Here is a 17,529-nt window from a genome sequence, read left to right on the forward strand (position 1 = left end):
CAGAAAGCTTGACATGAACACCAAATTGAGGTAGAGCAAGCCCCAGGAGAGCCCTTGAGTTCTGGCTTAAGGAAAAGGGACTCTGAATGCACAGAGAAACTCAGGGACATTTACCCTTCACCATTTTCCTACACACCAGCATTCACACTGGCAGTGGCATCGACAAAAGCCTTCAGGTGCTTAAAATTGTAATGGAAGAGAGCTGTCCTCTCTGATAAAAGGAGCAATGATCCCAAGAGCATGGGATAAACCAATTGCTTGTATTCCCTCCCTTTCTGCCATATCATTGCTTGGTCCTGCACGTTAACACAGTTGCAGGAGGTATGCAATAGAGCGAGGTAGCTAAAACTTTAGCTTTCTGGCTGAAAGACCCAAATGAGGAGCTCCAGAGAAGAGGAAAGTACCAGGATGACAAAGGAGAAGGAGGGCTCAGGAAAACAGCTCCATAAAGATGTTCATGAACTCTCAGGTTCATCTCTAGGCTGCCAATGGGTGAATCTGGCCGTCAGCATCTATACCAAAGACTTTAGGAATTAAACTACAGAACAGATCCTATAACCAAGGTCCCATAGTGGCAACTTGATGGTACATACACCCCAGACAGATATAAACAGCACTGCAACGGCTTGGAAAACAGAATTAACATTGTAGCCACAACTCTCAGAAGGTGAGTCAGACCTTGTAGCCTGAACTCAACTGGGTCAATTGATTACTTAAATAATTAAGCTTCTTCTTTAAAGAATTGGGGGGGGGGGAGAAGAGAGCAAAATGGACCCAAAGTAAACAGAATAAGAAAATAATATAGGGACATAAATCAATGAAAATGCAAATAGAAAAACAAGGGTGAAAAATCAACAAAAACAAAAGCTGATTTTTTAAAATGTTTTATCTTTGAGAGAAAGAGAGAGCACACGCACGAGTCGGGGAGGGACAGAAAGGGGGACGTAGGGTTGGAAGCTATCTCTGCGCTGACAGCAGTAAGCCTGGTATGGGGCTTAAACTCACAAGATATGAGATCATGACCTGCACCAAAGTCGGATGCTCAACCGACTGAGCCACCCAGGTGCCCCAAAAGCTGTAATCATCAGGACAGCATGGTATTGGCACAAAAACAGACACATAGACCAATGGAATGGAATAGGGACTCCAGAAATGGACCCACAAAAGTATGGCCAACTAATCTTTCACAAAGTAGGAAAGAGTATCCAATGGAAAAAAGACGGTCTGTTTAACTAATGGTGCTGGGAGAACTGGACAGCAACATGCAGAAGAATGAAACTAGACCACTTTCTTACACCATTCACAAAAATAAACTCAAAATGGATAAAGGACCTGAATGTGAGACAGGAAATCATCAAAACCCTAAAGGAGAAAGCAAGGAAAAACCTCTCTGACCTCAGCCACAGCAATTTCTTACTGGACACACCTCCAAAGGCAAGGGAATTAAAAGCTAAAATGAACTATTGGGACCTCATGAAGATAAAAAGCTTCTGCACTACCAAGGAAACAATGAACAAAACTAAAAGGCAACCAATGGAATGGGAAAAGATATTTGCAAATGACATATCGGACAAAGGGCTAGTATCCAAAATCTATAAAGAACTCACCAAACTCCACACCCAAAAAACAAATAATCCAGTGAAGAAACAAGCAGAAGACATGAATAGACACTTCTAAAGAAGATATCCTGATGGCCAACAGGCACATGAAAAGATGCTCAACGTCACTCCTCATCAGGGAAATACAAATCAAAACCACACTCAGATATCACCTCACGCCAGTCTAAGTGGCTAACATGAACAAATCAGGAGGCTATAGATGCTGGAGAGGATGTGGAGAAATGGGAACCCTCTTGCACTGTTGGTGGGAATGCAAACTGGTGCAGCCATGCTGGAAAAGAGTGTGGAGGTTCCTCAAAAAATTAAAAATAGATCTACCTATGACCCAGCAATAGCACTGCTAGGAATTTACTGAAGGGATACAGGAGTGCTGATGCATAGGGGCACTTGTACCCCAATGTTATAGCAGCACTTTCAACAATAGCCAGATTATGGAAAGAGCCTAAATGTCCATCAACTGATGAATGGATAAAGAAATTGGGGTTTATATACACAATGGAGTACTATGTGGCAATGAGAAAGAATGAAATATGGCCTTTTGTAGCAACGTGGATGGAACTGGAGAGTGTTATGCTAAGTGAAATAAGTCCTACAGAGAAAGACAGATACCATATGTTTTCACTCTTATGTGGATCCTGAGAAACTTAACAGAAGACCATGGGGGAGGGGAATGGAAAAAAAAGTTAGAGAGGGAGGGAGCCAAACTATAAGAGACTCTTAAAAACTGAGAATAAACTGAGGGTTGTTGGGGAGGTGGGAGGGAGGGGAAAGTGGGTGATGGGCATTGAGGAGGGCACCTATTGGGATGAGCACTGGGTGTTGTATGGAAACCAATTTGACAATAAATTTCATATTTTTTAAAAAATGGATCCTTTACTAAGAATGTCAAGGGGAAAAGATACAAATTACTAATTCCACGAATAAAAGGGAAAAATCAATGCAGATCCCAAAGACATTAAAAGCATAAATACTACCAATAATTCTATATATCTTAACACCTGGAATGAAATGGGTAACTCCTGAAAAACTTCAATAAACTAAAAAAAAACAAACAAACAAACAAACAAAACAAACAAAAAAATCCACTAAAACTCACCTACAATGAAATAGATAACCCAAGTACTCTTGTAAGTCCTAGAGTAATTGAACTTACTGTTAAAAAGGGTAAAAAGAAATCATGAGGACTAGATGGTTTCTTGGAAAATTCTAACATACATGTAGAGGATAAATAATTCCATTTCTCTCTAATCTTTCCCAGATGTCCTAATAAATATACTTTAACAAATAAATCTACAACAAAGAATCATACTTTATGGTGAAAAAAAGGAATGATTTCCCCTCATATAAGAAGCAAAGCAAGGATATCGACTCTAACTATTCATATTCAGTATCATACTAGCAATAATAGCTAGTGCTATTTATTTATTATTATATTTTTATTTATTATATTATTATATTTATTGTAAATAAATAAATAAATGGCATATGGATTGGGACAAAACCACTCCTATTCACAGATGACAAGAATGACTATGCAGAAAAACCCAAGGGTGCAATCTAATTCCTTGTAATAAAAAGTGATTTTAGTAAGGCCACAGGATACAAGGACAATACATGAAAATCCAGCGTAGTTTCACACACTAGCAATCGTAATTGAAAACTAACACATATCTAACACAGGCACATATGCAACAAAATATATACAAGATCTGTATGTTGAAAACTATAAAACAATGATGCACAAAATAAATAAATGGAGAGACATACAGTATTCATGGATTGGAAGTCTCATCCTGGTAAAGATGTCTATATCCCCAAATTGATCTATAGATTCAACACAATAGGTAAGTTTATTCTAAAATTTATATGGAAAGGTAAAGAAACTTGAATAGCCAAGACAACTTTTAAAATAAAAAATAAAGTGAAAAAATAGCACAACTTGATTTTAAGATTTAACATAAAGATACAATAATCAAAAGAACATGGCATTGACAAAGGCACAAATATATAAGTCAATGGAACAGAACAGAGAGTACAGAAACCGATATCTATCCATCCATATATATCCATACCCCCCATATATACATCCAATTGATTTTTGATAAAGATGTAAAGGAAATTCAATGAAAAAAAAAAATAGTCTTCAACGGATGATGCTGGACCCACTGAATGTTTATATGTAAAAACAAAATAAAACACTAACCTAAACCTCACATCTTATACAAAAATTAACTCAAATCATAGAACTGAATGCAAAACATAAAACTACAAAACTTCTAGAAGAAAGCAAAGGAGAAAATGTTTATGACCTAGGATTGAACCAAGAGTTCTTGAACATAATACCAAAAATACAGACATATGAAGAAAACTTTGAGAATTTGGACTCTGTAAAGAGAATGAAAAGACAAGACATGTGCCAAGAGAAAACATTTGCAAAGTACATCTGTAACAAAGGACTTGGATCCAGAATATGTGGCAAAATCTCAAAAGTCAAAGGAAAAAAACAACTGGGCCCAATTTAAAAACAGGCAAAGGACTTGAGCAGATGTGTCATCAAAGAGTATAAGATAGATGGCAAATAATGAAAAGACACTCGTGACTAAATGATTAAAATTTTAAAGTGCTGGCCATACCAAATGCTGGCAGGGATGGAGACAAACTGGAACTCTCTCTCTCATACACTGCTGGTAGAAATGCAAGATCTGTATTCTAGAAAATAATTTGCCAGTTTCTTATCAAGTTAAACATACACTTACCATATGACCCAGGAATTCCCTTCCTAGGTGTTTAACCTAGAGAAATGAAAATTTATATTTACACAAAACTTGTTCATCAATGATTAGAGCAGCTTTATTCACAATTGCCTAAAACTGAAAATGACTCAGATGTCCTTCAACAAGTAGATGGGTAAATAAATGGAAACATCCATACAACAGAATACTGCTCAGCAATAAAAAGGAACATACGATTAATATACGCAAAAATGTTGATAAATCTCAAAGATGTCATGTCGAAATAAGCCAATTGCAAAGGGTTACATAGTGTATGATCCCATTTATGTGGTAATCTCAAAAATACAAAACTATAGTGATTAGTGGTTGCCAGAGGTTGAGATGGGAGATGCGAGGATTAGACAGATTTCTTGGGTGGTGGAATGGTTCTGTATCCTGATTAGGGTGTTGGCTATACGAATCTATATCTGTCTTAAAACTCCCAACTGTATACCAAAAAAGTCTATTTCAGTGTACATTGATTTTAAATACTAAAAAAATAAAAACAAATGTAATCAATACTCAGGTATTCACATGGAAATACAACCAGAATCTGTACTTGAATACTTGTCACGTGGCATTGTAATTGTACTGTAAGCAACAAACTAGGTCTATCCCTGGCATGTCCATTTCTCTAGGACAGAAACCCTAGCTTTATAATCTCTGTATCTCCAGTATAAAGAGAACTCCTGGTATTGAAAGAAAGCACTCAATATTTTTTGAAAGATGAAAAGTTGACTAAATCAGGCATAAATGGTTTACATTATTTCATTTTGGTGGAGAAGAACAAGTATAAAATGGAATTTAATAAGAAGTCACTAAAGGATTAAAGCTTTAGAAAGACATTTTACAATTACACACCTTTGTGTTATTTTTGGCATTAACTGAACAGAAGCTAGTAGTTGGAACATTTAGCATGAATATTCATGATTTCAGTGTGCATATGTGCCCTTCAGTGAGGACTTTACTATGAAGTCAATTACAAAGAATTTTTTCAATTGAGGTATTGCCCTAATAATTCATTAAGCTACATGCACAATATGTGCAGTGAAGTATTCTATTTGCTTTGGTTTTTAAAAAATTTTTAATGTTTGTTTTTGAAAGAGAGAGATAGAGCACAAGCAGGGGAGGGGCAGAGAGAGAGGGAGACACAGAATTGGAACAGTATAGAGCCCAACATGGGCCCGAACCCATAGACCATGAGATCATGACCTGAGCCGAAGTCGGACGCCCAACTAACTGAGTCACCCAGGTGCCCCAGTATGTCTTAATTCTTAATAATCCATGCATTAACTGTCACCACCATGACTTTATTCCAACCAAAGAGAAGAGAAAAGAGAAGAGAAGAGAAGAGAAGAGAAGAGAAGAGAAGAGAAGAGAAGAGAAGAAAAGAAAAGAAAAAGAAAAACAAAGTTATTTTTCTAATAACTAGAGAGAAAGAAAGATCATGCAAGTTGCTTTAGGAAACCAACATTTCCTACAGGAACGGTAGAAAGAGAGGCTTCTCCCCAGAAGGGATCATCTACAGAAGAGTTTTTCTCTGCAATAAACGGCTGACCAAGAGTCAAAAAAAAAAAAAAAAAAAGACAAGCTGAGAGTTCAAGATACTGGGATCCTGACTTTCATGAGGACCAAAGCAACATTAATGTGATTATTAAACACTGCTGAAAATACATAAGAATGGGTCAAAACTGTTAACCACTGCCATAATATATAAAGGCACAATACTTATTGTTGTTCTTGGTTTTTTCTCCCAAGCTCCTTGACGGTGTTTTTTTACATGTCCTTTAAATTGTTCTATTTTAATAAATTTTTATTACAGAAATATTTCAGAGACACATAAATCTAACATCTATAATACATAATATTTGATATATCATATATAGATATAAAATATTTTAGAGCCATGTTCAAGTTTTAAAGTGGCCACACATAGGCACTCTGCCTGATACACCCAATCAAAACAGGACAGTTTACCTTACTGTAGTAGTGTATGCACCTACAATAAGAAAAAAAGAGCCCCATTTAAATTATATAACTAAAACTTAAAAGACGACCCAAACTTAAACTGTAATAGAAATGTGACTAATTCTACACGCACCTCTATTGTCGACATTCTTGATTCTTTGAACACTATCAACAGAGTCACTGAAAATAACCACCGAACCCCATTCCTTAGACTCCAATTTACTGAAGAAGCCTTTTGTAGAATGTAGGCTATACCCCAGAATAAGCTCCAAATTGAAAATTAGAAGTTACTGGGGCGCCTGGGTGGCGCAGTCGGTTAAGCGTCCGACTTCAGCCAGGTCACGATCTCGCAGTCCGGGAGTTCGAGCCCCGCGTCGGGCTCTGGGCTAATGGCTCAGAGCCTGGAGCCTGTTTCCGATTCTGTGTCTCCCTCTCTCTCTGCCCCTCCCCCGTTCATGCTCTGTCTCTCTCTGTCCCAAAAATAAATAAACGTTGAAAAAAAATTTTTTTTAAAAAAAAGAAGTTACTTTCCTCTTTCTCTGACCACTCAATTTTATCTTCCATGAAGGCAATGTTCTACTGTGCCCACCATTAGATTCCAAGCACAAAACAGTGGACAGAGAACAAGTATAAAGTAATGCTTTTGAAAAAAATGTATTGTAATAAGTGAATAAATAAATGTGTATCTATAAGATTAGGACTGAAGGTAAAATTACACGATTGAACTTTAGGAATCACTTTGGCATATCCCTAGACGTTAGATATTGTACAGTTCAACGTAGACATAAATTCTTTCATTCATTCTGCCAACTGACAACTCTGTTTGGTTTCAGAATACTTTGTGTTAAGATCTGTGATCAGGGCTGGGGACACGAAAATTCAAAAAGGATATGGTCAATGATCTCAAGTAGCCTAAGCCTAGTGTGCGACATATGCACACACATATAGAGCCAACGTAATTAATACCAGCCTGTTACACCTTGAGAGCGGTAATGAGTATATCAACAGTGAGGTCCAATGAGAAGGTAACTAATGCAACAAGAAGCCACAGAGAATTCTTTGAAGAACCAATGATTCGACTAGGGCTTAAGAAATACATAGGATCCTCATAGAGGAAAGGCGGCAAATTATAAATTGTCGGAGGTTTGATCTTTGAAGCCAGACCATCTGAGTTTGCCACCCAGTCTACCACTTGTTAGCTGTGTGACCTTAAGCAAGTTACTTAACCTCTTTGTGCATCAGCTTCCTCACTACAATACCACAGGTGGCAGAGGGCTGTGGGGGGGGGGGGGGGTGGGTAATTAGGTAAGTAGTTAATGTAAAGCGCCTGTAACAGTACCTGAACCTTAACAGAAGCTACGTATGTGTATGGTAAATGAAAAGAAAGGGCAACAACATAAAAAAGAAGTCCCGAAGTGCTAAAAACAATTTTTGTCCCCAGAAAAAAATAAAAGCATAGAATACGTTAAGTATGAATTACTAACTATGGATAAAGTGTGTTTCGCTAAATCAGTGACAGTTTGGGGCCGTTGATCTTTTACTTCAACCATGGATCCTCAACCCAAATAAGGCCCAGATGCCTGCATGAACTCAAAACTCCACACAAAATTTTAGGGGTCCATTCACAAATTAAGGTCGGCAGGCACACCTTCAACATCATCTTCAACATCATCCCTGAGCTATAGATAACAGAATGATCTGCTGCTCTCACAGACTTTCCATCAAAAATCATGCTTATGATGGAACTTTCTACAACCTCATGCAATTTTGGCCCTAACTTATCTCATCAAAAATTTAAACCTGAACCCTTAGAGGACTGAGACAAATAGAACACAAAGAACTAGACAGCTCCGTCTCAAATCACAAAGGGGTAATGAAGACAATTAGGGTTGGCGGGTCCTTGTCTGAGTAGCAGACCTGTGAGGGAAAAGGAGGCAGGTCGTCTAACCCTGAGGAGGTGATGAGGGTGCTCGACAAGGTGTAGAAACAGACCGGCTTTGTACTCACGTGGTGAAGGAGCCAGGGGGAGCAGATACTCTCCGCAGGTCGGCAGCTGGCACCTGATGGATACTAGAGGCAGCAGGGAATGAGCAGCGAAGACAGTCAGCACAACAGCGTGGACAGACAGGGAACAAGCCAGGAGAGAGAAAGAGAGACACACAAAATTTAAACAAAAATTAAATGAGCGCGTCACCAAACAGTGAGTGAAAGGAAAAGGAAAATCCAGCCAGCCACGGACATAATCCAAAAAGCCGGTGATAGCAATGAAGCCAACAGGACACAGGGCAAGGGCTGGCTCTACGGCAAGCCACAGACTGGAGCGCAGGGCAGGGCGCGGGCAGATGCAACCGAAGTGTGGACACTGGGCGGGACTGCGGGCAGGAGGCATCGTGGTCCTCTCTCGCTCTAGGTCATCCGAGATATCCAACGAGAGGATGCGCGCATGTGCACAAGTACACACACACACACTCACGCACACACTCACTAGAGAGGGGGGTAGGCTGGCATAGTAAACTCATCTTTGAGGAGAGTCAAGGTAAATTTAATCCTTTACCATAGTCCTCATGATTCCAAAGTCTGTAGGAAACCTGTGTCAAAGTACAACCATCTTGCAAAGAGTGGCTTGACAAAAACTTTAACGACTCTGAAGGTAACACCAAGAAAGCCTAAATTCATCACGGTGATGCCAAAATTTCACTCTACTCTTGGTAGAAGAGTGAAACCACAGATGTCCCCCTTTTCTCTCTTCTTTTATAAAAGAGAGAACCTTTGGTTGCTGTTGGAAAAGATGAAATGTAAATTTGAAGAAACTAAATAAAAAATGTGTTGTCACCTTTACATAGTCATTCTCTCTACTCTCTTAGACGATTTGAAGAGCTTCAAAGGACCTGCAGCAGACATAGCTCCCTGATCCCAGTTTTCTGCTGGGTACGCAAATTCTCATATGAAGTCCCATGAATCAACTCCTTGTTTTCCTCAAAGGACTATCGGTTACAACCAACAATACTTTTGAGCAGCCAGGATGATGGAATCCAATCAACTGCACTGCCCAATTCAAAGTTCACCAACTAGAAATCTTGCCCCTGAATAACATGATTGCTTTTCACAGTGTAGTCTTAATTACCATTGAGCTCAGGATTATAGCCAACTTAACATCTCCTTACACACCTGAGAAATTTTAAATTTCTGATCTCTTTCACAGGTGCCTTTCAAACAGCATAATCAAATTTATCTGGCCACCATGTTACTAGTACGTGAATATGAACCTAGATAAATCTCCTCTATTACTTTTTTTGGGAAAGATATGTATTGAAGTTCTCACTTTATAAAATGAGATATGTTTCTGTACCAGTGTGGGGGGGGAGGGGTTGACTGAACACAATGGAGCTAGCCCTTCAGTTTCTATGTAGTAATAGCAACTTGGATTATAGATCAAGAAATATTTTTTGGGGGGGGGGAATAATTTTCTTTTTTTGCCTAAGTGAAGATCTAATGGCATCATGAGGACCTACTTTAACCATTTCTCATGGGAATCTTCCCCTCATCCATGCAAACCAGATCTTAAAATTCGTATGTATCATCCATTTATTAACATCAAATGTTATCAAGACATTATCTCTATTAGTTTTAGATTCATGGGTTTTAGGTTTATGTTATTTTAGAAACAATCCTGGACAAATGTTAACAGATGCGGTATTAACAGAACTGATCCATGTGCCAGCCATTATTTAACACATAAACATGTCTCAGACATACTGGTAGGCCCTGAGGACCCAAAGAGGAAAACTCTAAGCAGGGTAAAGAGATAAGTCAACCAAGGACTACACTGTTATTGGTAAATGGTGTGATAAATGTAACACAGAACAGGAGTATCTAATGGCTAGAAGTAGATAGAAAAGGATTCTTAGGGAAAGTTATACTTCAGTGGAGTCTTGAACTTGAGCAAGAGTCAACAGACAAAAAGGCAGAAAGGAAGGAACTGCAAGAAAGGCATCAGAACTGCAAAAGTATGATGATGCACAAGGCAGGCCACTGCTCCAGAAGAGCAATGATCTCTGGAGCACAGGAAGAGAACGATGAAGACAATGATCACAAGGGCATGCAAAGTTAAGGAATATAAGCTTAACATTTCTAGAAAGATCCTTCCAATCAGTCTTTTGGAAAAAGTAGTGTGTGAAGGGCAGGGACACTGGAGACAAGGAATTATGAGCATAGTTTAGTGATGCTGTGAAGAGGTAGCTTATACAGCCTTTGAACAAAAGCCATATTATACTAGCAGAGGAGGTAGGTGGTTAAAGACATGGGAAATAAATAGAAGGTAGACCTCTAAGGCCACATGGGGTGTGTAACAGTGCAGGTGATTGTGACGACTCCAGGGGCTCATTGGCTGATGAGCAGAGAAAGAAAATTACAAGCGCGTTTTTAGCCTGCAGTCTGAGGTTGCTAGCGGATATCCAGGTAAAGATGTCGGCTAAGATATCTGGGTGCGAGTGTTAGCTTCTACAGGAATGCCTGGATAGAAGACATGGATGTGAGATCTATTCATGTATAAGTCATAGATGAAATCTGGGGTACAGATGTGATCTCCCACAGAAAGGCAAACCGGTGAGGAACACCATTGCTCAAGTGGAAAAGGGAGCCAGTTGTTTAGGGAACCACAATGCCTCCTTCTCAAATATTTAGTTAACTCCCTAGCCCATCACACACGGAGGTTTCTAAACAAATTCTCTACATATTTTTAACCAGTTTTCTTTCTTCTGAAAACCAGTTTTCTTTCTTCTGAAAGAAGACAGGCGAATGGAACAGAAGAAACAGATAATCTTAGTAAACAATGAGAAAAGGAGAAAGAAAGAAAGAAAGAAAGAAAGAAAGAAAGAAAGAAAGAAAGAGGGAGGGGGAGAGAGAGAAGAAGGGAGGGACGGAGGGAGTGGGGGAGGAAATAAATATCTCTCTGCCTTGGCTGCAAAAGTGAACTTGGCACAACCATGGCTGAAACACAAAAAACCTGGAGGACTCAGAAGGTTGGAGAAAACCTGTAGAAAGGTCTTATAGTCCAGACAACCCTCACACTGGAAACTCTACTTGGAAATCCAGCAGGAAAGGTCAGATTTGAAAACAAGGGTTTCTAGTAAAACAGGCACAAGAAATCTAATTGCAGAGGGTAAGCAATAGCAGTAAGGGAGAGCACTCGAGGCCTTAGTGAACAAGTGTGACATGATAACTAGGTGTTTTCCTTTGAAAATGTGCTATCTGGATCGATTTTCTAAAAAATATAGTGTTCTGACAGTTATTCATCCTAAGTAGTAACAAATACCTTTGTTAAGTTTTACAAGTATCCTTTTTGGAACTGAAAAGCAGGCGATTGCCATTTCACATAGATATTTCCAGAGGCCTGAGGCTGCTTACATGGACACACCACTGCCCCCTGGTGGGAAGTCATTATTTTTGAGTTGAGGTTGTTTCTTGAACACCCTCACAGCTAAATCGATGCCGTCACATCACCTGCCATATAAACTCTAAGTACAAAAAGAAAACAACTATTCATATTTGTTTTTGTATGTGAAGAAGGCCCAAATGAATTCTTAACAATACAGTGGCTGAGCAAATACAAATTCTTTCTCAGCTCAAGGGCAAGAACTGTTTGAAACTAGCACCTGGAGACAATTTCACATCTGGTAAGGTTATTAAATATAGCATGGCCAGGCATGAGAATGGGAGGCCTTTGCCTGTAGATATTAAGCACTTTTAGTTTTATTATAGTTCTTAACTATATACAAGTGACCCAAAACGACCTGAGCTGCCATACTATCTCCGAAATGGCTTTTCATTTAGTTTTCCAAAGCTTTCTCCCAGACCAATGGTTCATGGATGGACTCTAACGTTTCCAGAGAGAGTACGGTCAACCACATATCATTGCTGACACCATACCTTTTTAACATACATACTTGCCAGTTGTATATTCAACCTAATTGAAGGTAAAGGCAGGGAGAAAACAAAGCCATCGGGAATGAGCGAGGGGTTTCACCAGCTGCAAAATGTAAATGAAATAAGGAATCCAACTGAACAAGTTGTCTGGATAATGATCTGAGCAAAGTGCTGAGTGACTCTGATGTTCAGAGTGACTGTGGGAAGGGAGGAAGCAGAGGAGAGAGGAGCTCTCATTCCAGCCTCAGACTTCAAAGCAGATGCCAAAAATGCAAACACTTTAAGAGACCTGTCTAACGCTATTCCTCAACATATGCCATCTGAGGAAGAGAGGTGAAGTCAGGTTCTGGCAGTGAGCTACGGCACCTGTGTTATTGGCTTATTCTAGGCATTTCTGAAGACTATCACCGTGATCCCATAAATACGTGGCAAAGCATACCCTTGCTTCACAGGCACTGCAAGAAGCCAGCCATTCAGTACAAATAGGTAACCATGCATCACAGGCCACAAACAGGAGTCGCACCTTGGAGGGTCCCTCACTATGACAGAGTGATGACCCAAGGCTGAGTCTGAAAAGAGCCTTACCTTGAGTTAGATTAGGCATATGGGCATTAAATATAGAAGATACTCAAAAAGGGGCCCCAAGTCCCCATCCTTCTCCACCCCAGACAGACATCTCCATCAAAAACTTAAAGGGTGCTATAAAATGAATATACTCAAAATATCTAGTTATTACCACCTTATCTCAAATCAGCTCATCAATACACCTAAGGAAAGAAAGGGTCCAAGAGGGATACTTTTTATTTAGGTGTTGAATAGTGAATTAGGTTATATTTAGACAATAGGATGCCACTCAGAACAGCGAAATTGAGTTGAAGCACCAGAGGACTCAGGACCCCAAAATGGGGGCATCAGGAAAGTGATAAGTCACTAACAGGCAGAAGGGAATACAACGTGGAGAGAGGTGAGCTCCAAAAATCCAGCTCTGCCAACCTCCCCACTCTCGGGGAACCCAACACTCTCCAAGTGACCCGGGTAAAGAGAAGGCCAACACCATGCCTTCTTAAAACAAAATGGAACATGTTTAGGTTGATGCATTTTACGACCCTAGAATCACTCTTTAATGATTTTCTGCTGTTCCCAATAAATATATAGCAAAGTGATCAATGAAGAAGAGTGATCTATCTAGTATTCAATACAGCAATTGGTTCTACAAGAAGAGTGTGGTCACTGTGTAATAAACATGAAGAAAAATATGTGAGAGAGACCAGGGAACTGCTGTTTCTTGGACTTTGTTCCTTTCTCAACACAGTAAGACCCCTAGACCATGCACACGCCTGGCGTTCTACGATCTTTGTGTTCACAAAGGTAGGCAAGGGGCAAACTCACTCATTGAGTAAAGGCATGGATGTTCTCCTCTTGCTCTTCTGCACCATGTTGGCTTGATTCCTCAAGGAGATCCGAATCATAGCTGGGGCCAACCTACAGGGCTCCCCATCCACTTGCATGGGGATGGGTTTGTAAGTGAGCAGCACGACCTCCCGACACTGGTGTAGCCTTTCCCCATGGCCCCCAACTTGCAGGGCAGCCTGTAAATTCAAGAGTCAAAAGGAAGCTAGAAGTCAGTTCTTAAGAGTCAGGAAAGCTAGAAACCCCAAGTCCTCTATATATAACCAAAAGGCCTTTGATAAACATGTTGAAAATTGCTAGCCAGGAGCAGAATGGGAAACCTTGGATAAATCACCTTAACAAAAATAAACTAAAATTTCTAAACTTTTGATGAGCTTGACCACAAATTTTCATCGATAGCCAAATTTCGGTATTAATTTAGTCATGTTACTTTAACACAAAAGTTGTTCTTTGTGTTATCTAGTCAGTCGCACTGAATAACCAATATAAGGAGAAAAAAGAAAATAAAACAGATAAAGCACAGTTTAAGACAGCTTTTATACTATGTTTAAAAATAAGTGTATATTATAATATATATTATTTAAATATAAATACATAATACAGTTACATAACATATATATGTATGCATAACAGGTATACACAAACGTGCTATAAGATGTAACTATGTATTATATATTAAATATATTCATACTTAAATATGCAGCCCACCCTTGGTTACTTTGCAAACGTGGGCAGGCTTTTTCTTTTTACCTAAAACCTCCTTAAGCTACCTCCAGTCTGTATAAGATCTATAGAAGGCAAAATAATATTAACTACTTGATTAAAAGCATTGTGAAAAGTATAACAGCTTTGAGGATCAAAATCAAACACAGAGTTCAGTTCACCATTGTGGCCACAGAATGGAAAGTCAATCCAACATTAAAAGCCTGTTGTTGAGAAGAACAACAAATCGATAGAGCTTTCCCTCATTAGTTAAAATGTATGTGCGTATTATATATTTTATGTCATTATATTATATTATTTTTATGCTATATATTTTTATGTTATATATATTAGTGTGCGTATGTGTGTGTGTGTATGTGTGTGTGTACACACACACACATACACACACACACACACACACACATATATATCTCCTTTACCCTTTTAGGGATGAATGAAAATAATACATCTTTGGTTGTAAAAGAATCCACAAAGTATACAATCTGAATACACATTGTGTATCTCCATCCAGATCAAGCTTTAGATAATTTACAAGTTCATATGTGCTCTTTCTCAGTCTTTTTATACCCTTCCCACCAACTAGTTAGTAACCAATACCCCGACTTCTATTACCATAGATTCAATTTGTTTGAAATTGAACTTCATACGAACCATACTAGATGACTCTTCTGTCTCTGGCATCTTTTTCTCATCATTATTTTTGAGTAATATATAGCAGAATGTATTTATTTACTCTTTTGCTGATAAACATTTGGTTGTTTCCAGTTTGTAGCTATTGTTGACGTAAACTTTCCTGTATGAATCTCTTGGTGGATACATACTCTCTTGGCTACATACAATGAGAAGAATTGCTATGCCACTAAGTTTAGATGTATAGTTAACTTTGGCAGATACTGCTAAATAATTTTTCACTAAGGTTATATTATGCCTTTTGAGTTATCAATTTGTTTATAATAAATAGAAAAAAAGGATTTTAATACTAACTTGCTCAAAATCTAAAAGATTAAAACATACAATCAACTTGTTTCCATGTGTCTCTTTTCTGTGAATGAGGGATAAACTTTGAACTGAGACTTGTGATGTCAACTTCCCCTTATTTGGTTGCCAGATATTCATATTTATCTGATGCTTTGAATTTCTTTTTTTCCATTTGCATTAATTTGAACAATAGAAACCTGATTGTCCATAAATGCAAAGAGAAAAGCACAAAGGGACAAAAAGTAAAAACTGAGAAGAACTTCTTATTGATCACCTTTAATGTTAAAAGCATTCCATTGTGTACTTTGCATACAATTTTGTCAAACTGGTTGAGAAAACTAGAAAAGCAGAGCAGAATGCAGTGAGAATTTAGTATAATTCGTTTTGGCCTATCACCCAGTCCTTTGTTATTCCGTTGAAAGTTTTTCTTGGCTGTACTCAAATGCTCCACTTAAGTCAATGGATCAGAGTCACTATCTCATCTCCAGAACTTTTCCAATATATTCCCCTTGACTTCAAGTACTTGCAGTTGAGAATGTATCTCTTCATCCACCGTTCTGGAAACACCATTTTCTTCTTCTCTCTACCCTCCCCCCTCCCCCACCTTGACTAGACCTAATGACAAACAAAAATGCAGGACCTTCCAGGTGAGAACTTAGTCCTCTGAGTTTCACAGAATTGAAAACCGTTTTAAATACTTCCCAACCCCTTGGTATGTAGAAGGCATACACAGTACTGTAGAGCACTTTTAAGTCATCTTCTCAGCCTCAAAAATAGAACAGCAGCAATACCACAAACACATAAATAGCTGTCAACGGCAGTCCCGCTGATATTTCAGAAACAATCCAAGATCACTGCACAGGCACAAGGGGAATTACAGTAAAGAGCTTTTGGGGATAAAAACAGTTCTATTCCTGTTAGCACAGCCACATTATTTTTGGAACAAGTTAGAATAAAGGTAATATTTTAAATACTTATTAGAAATAGTTATACTTCAGGGTGCCTGGGCGGCTCAGTCGGTTAAGTGTCTGTCTGACTCTTAGTTTCAGCTCAGGTCACGATCTCACGATTTTGGGGGTTCGAGCTCCACATCAGGCTCTGTGCTGACAGTGTGGAGCCTGCTTGGGATTCTCTCTCTCCCTCTCTCTCTGCCCCTCCCCCATTCATGCTGTCTCTGTCTCTCTCAAAATAAATAAATAAACTTAAAAATTAAAGAAAATGAAACAGTGTTTTTTTTTTTCATCACTCAGAATGGTCTAGGCTTAACCACAAATACCCCCATAATTTGCTGGAGATAATTATTTACTAGTAATAATATGGTGGTTTATTAATGACAGACATTCAATTATTTGTTCAATCCAGCATATATTACTCCTGTGAAAACTTCCAATACTGCCTTTCTGATAGAATAGGACTTGACAGGAAAACAAAGAAAGCCCCTGAACTAAGTGCATTCACTTATCTCCATTTATTGCCTTGTGGCCCAGACCATAACTTTCCTTCATGCCACAGGTGTATGGCTTGAGACTTTTGGTCTCTCCACACTATCCCCATAATACTTGCCTCCATCTTCCCCCAAAAGCCTCACCTTCTTTCTTACTACTCAAGCCCTTATTCTACCTGCTGTCCGATGAAAATCATGGACAATTCTGGGTTGACAGGGGCAGAGAAGAAAACATAAAATACTTAGGGACAACTTTAGTAAAGCATATGCAAGAACCTGAAAACTTCACTGAAACTAGGAAACTGTAAAACTTTGCTAAGAGAAATTAAACAACAGCTAAATAAATGGAGAAAGATAGGTCTGTAGACTGGAACACTCAATACTGTTGTTACTATGCCAATTCTCCCTAATTTATAGATTCAAAGCAGTCCCAATTAAAATCACAACAGATGTTGGCGAGGATGCGGAGAAAGAGGATCTCTTTTGCATTGTTGGTGGGAATGCAAGCTGGCGCAGCCACTCTGGAAAACAGTATGTAGGTTCCTCAAAAAACTAAAAATAGAACTACCCTACAACCCAGCAATTGCACTACTAGGCATTTATCCACGGGATACAGGCATGCTGTTTCAAAGGGACACATGCACCCCATGTTTATAGCAGCACTATCAACAATAGCCAAAGTATGGAAAGA

At 38.8% G+C, this 17,529-nt stretch overlaps 1 protein-coding gene across 4 annotated transcripts in view; it reads right to left on the reverse strand.

Moving 5' to 3' along the window:
- The window catches only part of DGKI (diacylglycerol kinase iota), a 450,160-nt gene that overhangs the window by 144,291 nt on the left and 288,340 nt on the right, over positions 1 to 17,529 (reverse strand). For 3 of the 4 annotated variants that reach the window (XM_047097249.1, XM_047097250.1, XM_047097251.1), the window contains one exon: positions 13,673 to 13,872. In XM_047097249.1, coding sequence (XP_046953205.1) covers positions 13,673 to 13,872 — 200 coding nt within the window. Of the gene's footprint in view, positions 1 to 8,365; positions 8,429 to 13,672; positions 13,873 to 17,529 lie in introns of all 4 variants that reach the window. The other variant, XM_047097248.1, reaches the window with a different exon arrangement.

This window comes from Lynx rufus, unplaced genomic scaffold (assembly GCF_022079265.1).
Source record: "Lynx rufus isolate CCGP_SWC_20201006 ecotype Redwood Valley unplaced genomic scaffold, mLynRuf1.p SCAF_4, whole genome shotgun sequence".
Classification (NCBI taxonomy): Eukaryota; Metazoa; Chordata; class Mammalia; order Carnivora; family Felidae; genus Lynx; species Lynx rufus.